Here is a 12,468-nt window from a genome sequence, read left to right on the forward strand (position 1 = left end):
ATATTCCTGCCATAAAACAATGCTTTCCAAACAAGGAGCATCTGGAAAAAGTATAGCACAGTGATTACTCAGCCTAGCAACCATATTTTCTCATGTTCCTAAAAACAAACCATTTTTAAAGTCTCTTCCTAATTGACAAAGATATGGTAAAAGCACAGTTTGAAGTAGAGGCCTCTACTGTAATGTAACAAACAAAAAAAAGTCTGCAAACTGCTTTCATATGACTATATTTACCCTGCTCCAGCTAGACGCTGTAATTTTGCTCAGCAGAACTCCAAGAGCTTCCATTTTGACAGGGCCAAATATGACCCAGGCCCTGGATTAGACTCGTTCCCCCTTGCTCTTTTGTTCTGCTTTCTGCAATGTGCCTGTGAGTGCATTACCACACTCCACTCTCCATACGTCTGTCCAGAGTTTTCCATCACTTGACTAATTCGCTTTTTACACAACGTCTGTTTTCTGCAAGGTTGATGTGGCACAGTAGGACCACTGAAAATGGAATGCAGCCAATACAGAAGAGAGAAATCTGAGGAAAACACCACAGCTTCAGAGGTTTTAGAATACCTAACCACTGGTGAATTTCTTTTATACACTTACAAATACACATTTTGTGCATCTGTCTGGTGCTGTGTCATAGTCAGGTAATGTAGACTAGATGACAGTGGCCTTGGTCACTTGACAGGCATAACCTGTCACAGGTGTGACTATCATCATATGCCTATGAGCTAGGGAAAAAGATTATTCCACTGCCCACAACGCCTTCATGACACAAGGTGCCTACAGCAGTTTAAGTAAGAACCATTTGGCCCCTTCTGAGGTTTATTCCTGCTACTCTAGCCATTTTCTTCCTTCCCTTTCTCCCTAGGATAATTTCTAATAATTAATAAAAAAAGGTTGCTGGAGCTAGTTAAACTTGTAACAACTTGCAGTGTCAATTCTTGCTAAAAGCTTTCAGTCCCTTAAGTGAAAATGAAAAACACCTAAGAATTTGCCCTTTTTTCAGTACCACAAGTTTTTCCTGACACTGTACACTGCACCATCAGCATATGAATAAGTAAACCATGAATGCTGTGTCTATCCTTGTTATGCTGATTTCTTTTCTAGACGTTTTATGGATTAAAGTAGCACTTTCATACTCTACTTAATAGAAATGTAATTTACATTACATAGTCATGCTTTGCCTCACTTTATCACCTTGCTTTCCTTTTTGAATCTTGGTAGATTAGCACACCACAGTTTCAGTGACCTAATTTATTTTCTTCCTTTCAACTACATTAGCAGTCACAGTGAAAACAGTAAATGGAGAATCAGAGACAGCTGTATTGAGAACACCAGGACGTTTATTTGGCACCTTATTTCAAAAGCTTCAGTAAATTCAGATGAAGTATCCTGTTCTCAAACAAGTTTTTTATATTTTTCTTTTATATAAACCTTACAATCTTAACTGATTTCCAATTCATATTCCCTCATAAGTAACAGAAGAGATTGACAGTGATATTAGTGTACACAGAAATATTTTCAGGACAGGTAGGTATTTAAATCTGCACTAAATGAACCTAGAGGATTATTTTATGGTGTAGTCCAGGTGTCATCCACTTTTTATACACATCAGCAGCTACCAACTTGACACACTTGAGCTTCCTTTATGTGGAGACCAGAAGAAGGGAAAGACGGGAGGACAGCTGAATCTCATCTTCACGTTGGGCTGAGATGTGGTTGCAGTATGCAACCCCTACCAGGGAGCACAACATCATCTGTGTATCCATTTATTTAAGCATAGTTTTAAAAGCTCAGTATTTCTAATTTCTGATACGTATTTTGAAGGAACCTCCATAATGAGAAATACTTTTGGGTGAGCAGAAATTTATTTCATTTTATGACTTAGAGTAGTTATTTCCCCTATTTTATTAATTACAATCTGTGCTCATTGTAGTAATACTACATGTAACAGGAAAGTATACCCTAGACACAGCATAGAAAAAGATGTTTTAATATTAACCTTGAAGGTCAAAATCTGTTATGAATTATTAGATCATCTTTACTCAAATCCGATTTCGGATCTCTAACACATTATTAATGTTTAAAGTGACTGAAAGACATTGTTGGGAATTCCGGACAAATTTCATGATGTTATGACAGGTCTCACACTATCTGTGAGAGCTCCACTACATGAAGCTTAAGTAAAGCACCAATCCACGGAGTATTTGGATTATGTGAAAATCTCATCTATTTAAAAAGAAAATATTTCTACTCTCAGTATTTGCAATGGAAAAAAAAAAACAGCTTGGTAAACATTCACTAAGTGTTCTTTAGAGAATCAAAAGCCAGAAGATGAATAAACCTTCCCCTGCCTCCTTTCAAATTGCTTTAGAATGACATCATTTTAGTCAGTCTTCAACTGTGGGAAGAGGTAAAGGGTGTGACTCCTTATTTTGTATGGTCTGGTTCAGAAATATTGCTGAAATGGGTACAATCATATAAATGCGTTTCAAACCTATTTCTGCATTGTAGCATGCTGGCTACATTCTGCCTCAATGTATCTTACAATGCAGACATGCTACAGTGCAACATATATCACAGTTTATTTTGTGACATAAACACAGGTAGGGTCTTCCAGCAGCAGGAAATTCTAGAGGAAGCACATCATCAGTAGCCCCATGGTCAGAGCATTTACGTAGGACACTGGAGCTTCAGTAGTATGGCTAGTCTATACTTCTGCGTGAATTTGAACTTCCACTTCCCTGAACTTCCACTAGGGAAGTGTCCTAACAGACTTAGGAAAAACCCTGGAACTCACAGTGAATTCAGTAGTTTTTCCTCTATAATTTTTTAACCAAACTAGAATTCTGTGAATTTCACTGAAAGGCTGACATCCTAGCTCAACTTCTTCGTCTGTGCAGATAAAATTCTTCACATTATTCAGAAGCTTTAGAAACCACACACTTTCATGCATAGTTTCTATGCAGCGGTAAGGAGGGTGAGTCAATTCAGCAATTTGTATTATATTAACTCTGCACTTCAGCCTTAAAATCTGTGAGTCACAAGGTGTCCCTTCTCATTTTCTTTCCTTACACAAGCAGTGCCAGTTGCTGATTTTACATAGCTTCCACGGCCTAGAGACACGGTCTGAATCATCAAGGGAGACTGAACACCAAACTCTGCAAGTCTGAAGCAAATGAGATGAAAAAAGAGGGAATCTATATCATAAATCTGTTTTAATTGCAATAATCTCAGGAATTTTTTTGCAATTATATCAGTGAACTCTGAAATTTTATTAGACTGTGTCAAACTGAAAGCTTCCATTTTGATTGATCTTGTCTGCCTGTATTTTCTCTACCTCTGTCTTGGACTGAAGCCCTAAGTACTGGCACAAAGCTAATACTAGCAGATATTTGACAAGAATCCGTTTAAATGAAACGCCCTTCCACAAAAGTGATTGTAATTCAGAGCAAACTGTTTTTCCAAATCCAAATGCTCAAGTAACTAAGCAACTAACTAATTAACTGGATTACTTGGAGAAGAAGTTACATCAACCAAAAATACAGATCAAGTATTCCCCTGACAAAGGCAGCTAGAGGTTACTTCAGCCAGAAATAAATAATTTTTAAAAAAATAATTACATAATGAGAAACAAAAATAAAGAAACATACACATGCATTCTCTATTTTCTCTGAGTTCATAATCTAAAACACAGATAAAACAGCAGGATTATGGGCTCTGTCCTAATCCCCAAGAATGTTCCCAATCGTCAGGAAAATAAAGCAAGGAAGAGCATATAGAAGAATTTATTATTGTATTTAGTTTTATGTCTCTTGTGACATCTATGCAATGCCAACGTTGTAATAGAATCCAATGCCAAGTTTGGGCATGCTGTTCTAGACCCATGACATCTACCTGAAAGGTTAAATGGTTAGTCCAAACCACAGATGAATGCGGTTTGAAAAATGATTCAGTGCTGCCACAGCCTAGATAAGGAAGCTGCAGTATTGCATGTATTTCTGGGAAAGGAATGACAATGAACTTGACTACATTTATGCCTGAAAAACAAACATCGCCTAGGAACATGCTCAGGTGAAATGGAACCAAATTCTGTCTAATGTTAAACCATTATCAGGTAGTCTTTGGTTGCTTTTGGCCCAAGCCAAATCATACACTTAGAAACAAGTCACAGGAACATTTCAGGAATTAGCTCGTGTAACGGATCATTCCTAAGAGGCAGGATTCCACAGAATGGTCCTGGCTATGCTTAATTTCTTGACAAAGAACTAGTCTTTATCAAAATCCTTTAAGGTGCAAAACAAGAAATAGAAATGAAGTTCACTAAAGCCCACGGAGACAAAAAATTGCGCTGCTTCTGTAAACCTATCTTGGAAGCCTGTTGAGCAATGCTGCGCAAAGGATGCATGCCAAGAGCTTTATTGTTTGGTTTTTTAATTTATTTTCCAAATAACTTTTGATTTCAAGAACATTCAATTTACCTGTCCTCATCAGAAACAGATGTTAAAGCAGATGCAGTATTGTAAAGGTGTCAGGTAACATATGCTATTGAATGTAAATAACACATTGTCAAGTTTTATTTAAAAAAACCCACCACCTTCCAATTTTAAATCATAAACAATAAAGTACATGGTAGCAAAAAGAAAATTAACTCTTTGCTCAGACTGGATCCTGAGGAAATTCACCAATGATGTTTGCCATCTCAACTTTCACACTGAATAATTAAATTTTAAAAACATGAATGTTTTTGAACAATAATCTATCACCATTTAAAAAAAATTAACACAGAAGTATCTCCTAAAAAATATATGTAAAAAGTACATGATAACAGGCTGTAGCCCAAAATGTCTTTTTCCTCCCACAAACAGTTTTTCATAGTTTTTTTTTCAACAAACAAAACCAAAAGAAGAGGAGTTCTTCATAAGTATTCTTAAAGGTAAGGGTTCTAATGGAAGGACTTTCTAATTGTATTTCTCATCACTTCTGAGCACAGTTAAGGAAAGAGTAGGAAGGAAGACTTAGATACTGTTATACTGTTAATATGAACAATGAGATAAAGCAAGATCAAGGGCAAAATAATAAGTAAAGGCCATCATTTTGAAATGGCAGCCCCATATGCACATGACTGCATGGTGACAGTGATTAATCTTGTCTAACTGGCCTTCCCTGGAGAACCCAGTGGAGATATTTTACATGCACTTGTGTCAGAAAGGTTCATGCCCTCATTTTACTAGGAGAAAGGAAAGATATTTAAAAAATGGTCTCCTATATTAGGATTATTCGTGTGTCTTGTATACCTTTTGATCCTATTTCCCTGCTAGTAATGGTTTCTGACACCAAGAACAGAACCCAAGATTCTTGGCATTAGAAGTGTACTGCTGTTCACTGGTGAGATTAGGGAAGAGAAAGGTGTTCTGTTTCCTTCGGAACTTTGAAAAATTAGCTTGATTACTCTTTCAGCACAGAATTCATTACAGCTAAAACTAAAATTCATGTTAACTGTGTAATAGATCAAAAGGGCCAAAACAGAAGAGATCATCGTTTGTTGCATTCAGCAAGGAAGTAAAGATTGATCTTCATGCCCTGTGCATTCCTGATCAAATCTAGGGAGAAAAAATTAATCCTAGATATTCTCACAAATAATATCTGAGAATGCAGAACTCATGACTTCATGAATAAAAGGTAATTAAAGCTAAATGTTTCCAAAAGTACAGGAAGTAACCCAACAGACTATATTAAGCAAAGATGGTATCAAGATTAAAAGCATTTCCATGGTCTCATTAAGAGTCACTTAAACTCAGTGAGATTTTTTTTCCATAGTTGACAGCCCATCCTGGATCAAGCTCTTAATGTATCAACATATACTGTACTTACCCATATAGCTTTCCATACCCAAACTTCCTCTGAACCCCACAGAACTGAAGTGTGTATGCCAGGACAGGGAGATACAGCTCTGATTGCCTGAAATTATCACAATCATCTGTCTTTTTGTGCTGTTCATTAGGCATACAGTAAATCTTACCTTATCAAGTTCATCAGAAATAGCAATGCCTGAAAACAGAACAGATTAAAAAAAAAAAATATTTAGAAACATTTTTTCCTTAAATGTCTTTTACTACAGTAAGTAAAAGTAAGGTTTAATCTGAAAAGTTTACAGTGTTCTCTGCACACTGCTGTACCATGCAATGTATCATACTTTGTTTCATTAGTGAAATTGCCTGAAAACAAAATACTCTTCTTAACTTTCCTCAAGCGCAATATTATCAAAATGAGTTTTCAAAAGACTATGGAAATGGAAACAGCAGATGTGCCAGTAAAGTGACGACGAGCTTAAGTATACTTTTACCTGCTTTCTAAAATTAAACCAGCAACATAATATTTACATATGGACACATTATTATGCAAATCTCACCCTGACGAGCATGCATAACATCATGTTGCAATTACAGGGCAACATGGACATGACTCTTCTCTCTTTCTCCATGGCTCAATATAGAAACAATTCTATGAAAACATATGGAACTTAAAGGGAGGAAAATCTCAAAGTAAAATTTCACAATAGAATGCAAAACAGTTTTTCTAAACCCTCTGAACAGGAACTTGTTTATTTGCTCTTGTCCCTTCTGCTGATGCTTGCCTGAGGCTTTCCTATGCTTGCTTCCATCATGTCATCTAACTCTTTTGACTATCCTGTAGCACATTAAACATGCACACTATTCTGGTCTCCGAATTTTTAACACATCTACACGCCTCAGTCACATCGCATGAAGAGATCAAGTAATCATACATTTAATGCTATCATGTTGAAAATTCTGATTGAAAGCAAAGCATTTCCCAGGTTCCTATGAGGTTTGATATGAAACATTTCCAGGTTAGAACTTCAATTCAAAAACCAAAGAAAAGCATCTCCTGGTGGTGAAAATAAAGTGGAGAACTATCCATGCATAGGAAGAATACACACTTGAAAGTTGTTTTCGAATTCATATCATGTTATCAAGGCAACTTCTTCCAAGGAATGCAAGAGATGATATTGCAAAATATGTAGCACCAGCTGAGTGAAGAGTTATTCTTTCTAAAATCACACTAAAGACTGCAGCAGTATAAGCTTATTTCCACAACATTTTTATTTCTTACTATTTGGTATACCATAACTACACGAACTCTTTGGGTTTTTACTGTGCTTTTAATCATTAACTCTATATGCCTAATTCTCAGTTTACATTACTTCCTTATATCAGTTTTTGTTTTCAAAACTGTGAAGTGCTAGGAGAACTGCAATTATAATTTTAAGACCTGATCAACACCTAAGAAATATGCCAGGAGTTAACAGAATATCTTCAGTCATTCAATAGTTATGAAGTAGATTCTATTGAAAAAGATCCATTCTGCCTAACCCTTCTATCCCTCACAGTAATTAACCCGTTTTAATAACTTCAGACTTTTATTTAGCCCAGACACTACACTAATGTCCATACAGTATAATCAGCAGGTTGCACCAACCTGAATCATTCAACAGGACTTTAATGTGTTATGAATTTCTTCAATCCCCAATCGGCATTTGCTAGAGAGAAGATAACTGCACTCTTGGAGGTAGTAAAAAAATAATTCAAGGTTCTCTTTATCTCAACTTTGAAAACCTGATTTCCATCAGCCAGCTCTCCATCACATTGGATGTATTTTGCATAACCAAGGTCAACCCATTTTACAACAACAAATGCTTTCTCTAAACAGACAAACTACCTTTTCTCAGCAATTTCCCATAATGTTAAGATGGTTCATTTTCTTTTGATATAGATTTATTTCCTCAGACTGGAGATTGGTCGCCTTTTCTTCTGCTTTCACAGATGCTCTGTGAATGGGTCTTTGAAACCTGGGAGCGGACGCAAGAGCAATTCTTCCCTGTGCTGACTTATATGTTAAAAATATTTATTTTCAAGTATAGCAACAGAAACTACAAAAGGTAACCCTGCCATTTCCAACTCTATTCCAAAAAATGCCAAATGCTTTTACTATTCAACTGCTTATGTTGCTAATCAAAGATTAGCACTGAAAGTACCAAATAGCAAATGGGAAAAACTGTACATACAACTGCACGCCTCACACAAAAAGCTCTACTAATTTCTCTGATTAAGTTACATAAAAGCAAATAAAATTGAAAAACATCCATAATCTAAAGGAGTGCGTTTAGTAAAATGCTTTTTTGTGTAAGTCCCACCGGTTCCACAGAATTTACTCTGAATTTAGAGAAGACTAAGCTAAGTAATTGAATTGACCAGAATGCCTCAAATTTTTTCTTTACTAAATTGCAAACAGTAGCAAGACACCAAAACTAACCGTATTTCTTAGATAAGCATGTAGAGAGATAGCAGTTTCTGAGGACATCTTGCCAAAATAAAATTTTGAAAGTTCAGAAAATTTTTATTTTTGCAATCACAGAATTAAACCTGCAAAGTCTTTTTATACCTCCCTCTCTGATGTGGTATCAAGAGAAAAGAAATTCTTGGGAAGAAATTTCTTAAGGACCTTGTTGCAGTAATCTTGGCATGGTGGTTCTTCTAGAGGCAGGATTTACCATACTGTCAGTCATACAGATCTTTATGTTATGGCTTCAGCTCCATTAACGTCAACAAAACTCCATTAGTTACTGATAATACAACTCCATTATCAGAGACCAGGATAAATTAACCCATAAAAAGGTGGGTGTAAAAAAGCTTCTCATTTTCTTCCAAGACACTACTGCACCACACACTCAGTGTGTGCCCCCTCTTACCAATTTTCTTTTGCAATTTCCAAACTGACAAAATATCACGGCTGAAGATGAGAGGAGGGGGGACTTGCACCCTGTGTGCAGTAGACAGAAAATCGCAACAGTGAGGTGATTTTTTGGGTGCAGATCTCAGGTGGAATAATATGGACTCCAGTTTTCACAAAGTAGTTCCTCAAAAAATTAAACCCATTGCATATATTACCATAACATCAAAAAAAACCCAAACACCTTAATCCAGAATCCTGAGAACGCAAGTAGAGATACAGGAGTATTTAGGATTTCTGTTATTCTCTTAACCCTTAGCATACTCCTGACTTTTTGATAGTCAAATAGGTTACTGACAGTTACTTTATTTTCAAATAATACATGGACAATTTAAAAAACTCGAATTTCTACAAAGTAATGGTAACAGTGGTTGCTGTCTCCAGTTCATGTAATTGCTAATATGTAGAGATCAGTGTTTTTCAAAAAGAAAACCCTCTTTTCACTTATTTTCTATATTTGACAACAAATAATTGGTTGTGTTCTCTGTACCTTGTATAGTTACTTTCATTTTTTTTCCTGTGGCTTTCATACAATGTAAAAAAGGAAAAAATAAATTTTATTTTTTACATATTCTAAATAGGAAAATGTCATTGTAAAAATCACAGACCACTAGAAACAAACGTACAGCCCATTCCATGAAACTACTTTAAATGGAAACAGCTATGTTTCAGGTTTAGGTAAAACATCCATAAATGTAGCCAAAATGTCCACACACTAAAAACTTTTTACCTAACAATTCAGTCACTCCCTCAAACTGTAGCCTTTTTTCATAACAACTTAATCCTAATCACCAAAAAGCTCCGATACCAGAAAAACTGACACACCTAGTTTGTTCAAGCTTGAATCCAATGGCTTTGTTAGAATATAAGTTATTAGGAACAACTGTTTCTGACTTCCCTCAGCTTAAAGTATTTAAAGCCTGACTCTGCACGATGGTGAATGTAGAGAACGGAAGTTTTAGGGCTGCATCATCATTGCTCTGCCTCAAGTCACTGAGCAGCAGATAAGAAAAAGTTCTCCTTTTCTTGGGGAAGGTTTTCTGATGTCAAAGGCAAATCCTTCAGAAATAAAGGAGTATGGCTTTACCCCTTCTCTCACAGCAGCTGTTTCTCACAGACAACATTTGCTATAGTTTTATATCATACTATGATTGACAACTATACAATAGTCCTACCATTCTTACTTTTTGCAATGAGAAAGTGCAGTGTTCCAACTAATGGGGTGAGAGGTTTGCTTGCCACCATCAGCTAAGGCTCACAGACAAGGTTTACACTGGGAATTAGTTAGGCACCTAACTGCCAATTTTATGTCTTTAAAAATCCTCCCTTTTACAAGCAATTAAGGGTGCTGAATTTTGATCAGGCATCACAAGTACCCAGCCCACTCAGCTGTCTGGTGAATTACACAGACAGATTCAGGGCACTTGTTTCTCCTTTTGAGTGTAATGACCTCCGTGCTGTAAGGGTGCTGGAACAATAAAGTAATTGCTCTGAACATGCTTTCACAGTCCTTCAGAAACGCTCCACAGCCACAACTACTGCCATCTCTGATCAGCAACAAATCCGGAGTGGGGCTGTTCGTGCTAGCACAGCCTCTCTCAACTGGAACACTTTCATCCTGTCAATAGCTTGGTTTTTGAAGAGAACTGGAAGAACAAGGTACTCTCTGATCACAAGAAAGGTCTGGCACACTGGGATTAAATGAAACATGACTATCAGACAATGTAATAACAAAGCAACTTATTAATACTTAATATACTTTAATTACTATTATCATGCCTACATTAAGCAGATTGCCCAAAAGCATATCTCACTGTATTAGCCATGTACCTTACAGCTTTTTTATACTTAAAATATTAAACCAGTTGTTTGTCATGCCTTTTTTTAAAATTAGCATGGATTTTTAAATTGCCCATACATATACAAAACCATTCTTCACATGGTTATCTTAGATTTCTGTTCTCAATCTTTTATCCCTTCCACAATCTGCAGCAGCACAATGGTAAGAATGGAGAAATAAAGATGATCATCATTACAGCATTATAGCATCATCTTTGATGAAAAAGCCACTTCCCAAAATGTATCTGCACCTTGTTTTAATGAAGTAAAATCCCTTTAGAGTCTAGAATGAGTATCTTCCACAGTAAAGAAAAGACTTTCTACTTAGCACATTCTGCTTAATTTCTAGCTTACCAGGAAATGAACTTTCTTTCAAAAGAAAAATGAACACTGTTAATAACAATCCCGTGAGTCTTAAAAATGCCTAGCTCTTTCATATGCAGTTCTTAGCAGAAGAGTTTTATTTGTTGCTGCTCTCCTGCAACAAATACAATTAAGCCAGTACCTAATACCTCTCCACTCAGTGGTATTATTCCTCTTTGAAGAGTGATTTTTAGACTTCGATGCTCTCAATTCAACAGTACAAAATTAATTTGCAAAACAGTAGGCACCATATGAATTCAGGTCTTTTTGAAATGGCAAGTCATAAAATCCCTGCCCGCTGCATTATTCCTGATGAGCTTTACAGTAGCTTAAAAACTTGCAATATCTTCATATGCAATACACACCTGAAATACAGAACAGGTGTTCTGATAAGAATGAAACTTCAGAGACATCTACCATTTTTGCTTTTATTTGTGGTCCTTAATTAATTATAGGAAGAAATAACACAAAATAAAAATTAGTTGAGATTTTTTTAAGATTTACATTTTTCTAAATGCACAACGTAGATCTGACAAGTCTAATGTGTACCTAGTCATAAGAAAATAAAATGCTACTACATTAATGTGTGCCAGACTACCATTATTCAGCTCAATGGGAGCAAATAGCTTACGCATTTTCCTAAACGTCCAGAAGATGGCCACAGAGCTCCCAATAGCCAGTTTTCCTACCGGCCAAACAAAGCCTTCTGGATTTGACGTATGGAGTTCAGACATACTAAGACAACCCCAATGCAACTCTGACTAACTTGACAAAATTCATTCTCAGGATTGGTCTAGGCCAGGGAACTTGTGGATGGCTGGACTGTCAACCTCATAGTGCATCACAGGTTCTGTAACAAACTCCAGGACAGAAACAGCATTATTATTCTACCATTATCAACACTGCAGCTTTGAGCATGAACACAGTAATACCATATCATGTATCAATTGCCTGGCAATTAACTGTCCCAATGCATTCTCCTATCCATTGTAAATCAGGGGAGGCATATGTTCCTTCACGGGAGGGACAGGCCATCTCAGATGTACTTGCATTTCCCATGGCAAAACCTTGTGCCGTACTGGAGCTGGCAGCATACTAAATTCTAGCCCCATGCCTGTTTGCACCATGTATTAAACACAAGGTAAATTGAAATTATTTATTTCACACCATCCTTGGATTATAAAGGACAGAAAATGGTTGTTCTGGTTGCACCAAACAAAGCATTTCCCCCAGAAAATACGTACACAAGAACCAAACCAGCTCAGTCATTTCTGTATAGGAACTTTACAGCAGATTTGTCATTGACTGTCATAATAGACATTCTTACATTATTTCCTTTACTTACATTGAGTCATTTTACAACTTTCAAAATTAGACATATTTCCTCCAGTAGTAACTCAGAGATTTTCTGTGAGGGCGTATTGAATTGAAACCTCAGAATTCTTGCCAATGACAGGC

At 36.4% G+C, this 12,468-nt stretch overlaps 1 protein-coding gene across 1 annotated transcript in view; it reads right to left on the minus strand.

Moving 5' to 3' along the window:
* Positions 1-12,468, minus strand: part of C2H8orf34 (chromosome 2 C8orf34 homolog) — a 169,649-nt gene that overhangs the window by 107,879 nt on the left and 49,302 nt on the right. Inside the window, exon 5 of the mRNA XM_075140648.1 lies at positions 6,020-6,048. Within this exon, the coding sequence (XP_074996749.1) occupies positions 6,020-6,048 (29 nt within the window). The remainder of the gene's footprint in view (positions 1-6,019; positions 6,049-12,468) is intronic.

Source organism: Calonectris borealis, chromosome 2 (assembly GCF_964195595.1).
Source record: "Calonectris borealis chromosome 2, bCalBor7.hap1.2, whole genome shotgun sequence".
Taxonomy (NCBI): Eukaryota; Metazoa; Chordata; class Aves; order Procellariiformes; family Procellariidae; genus Calonectris; species Calonectris borealis.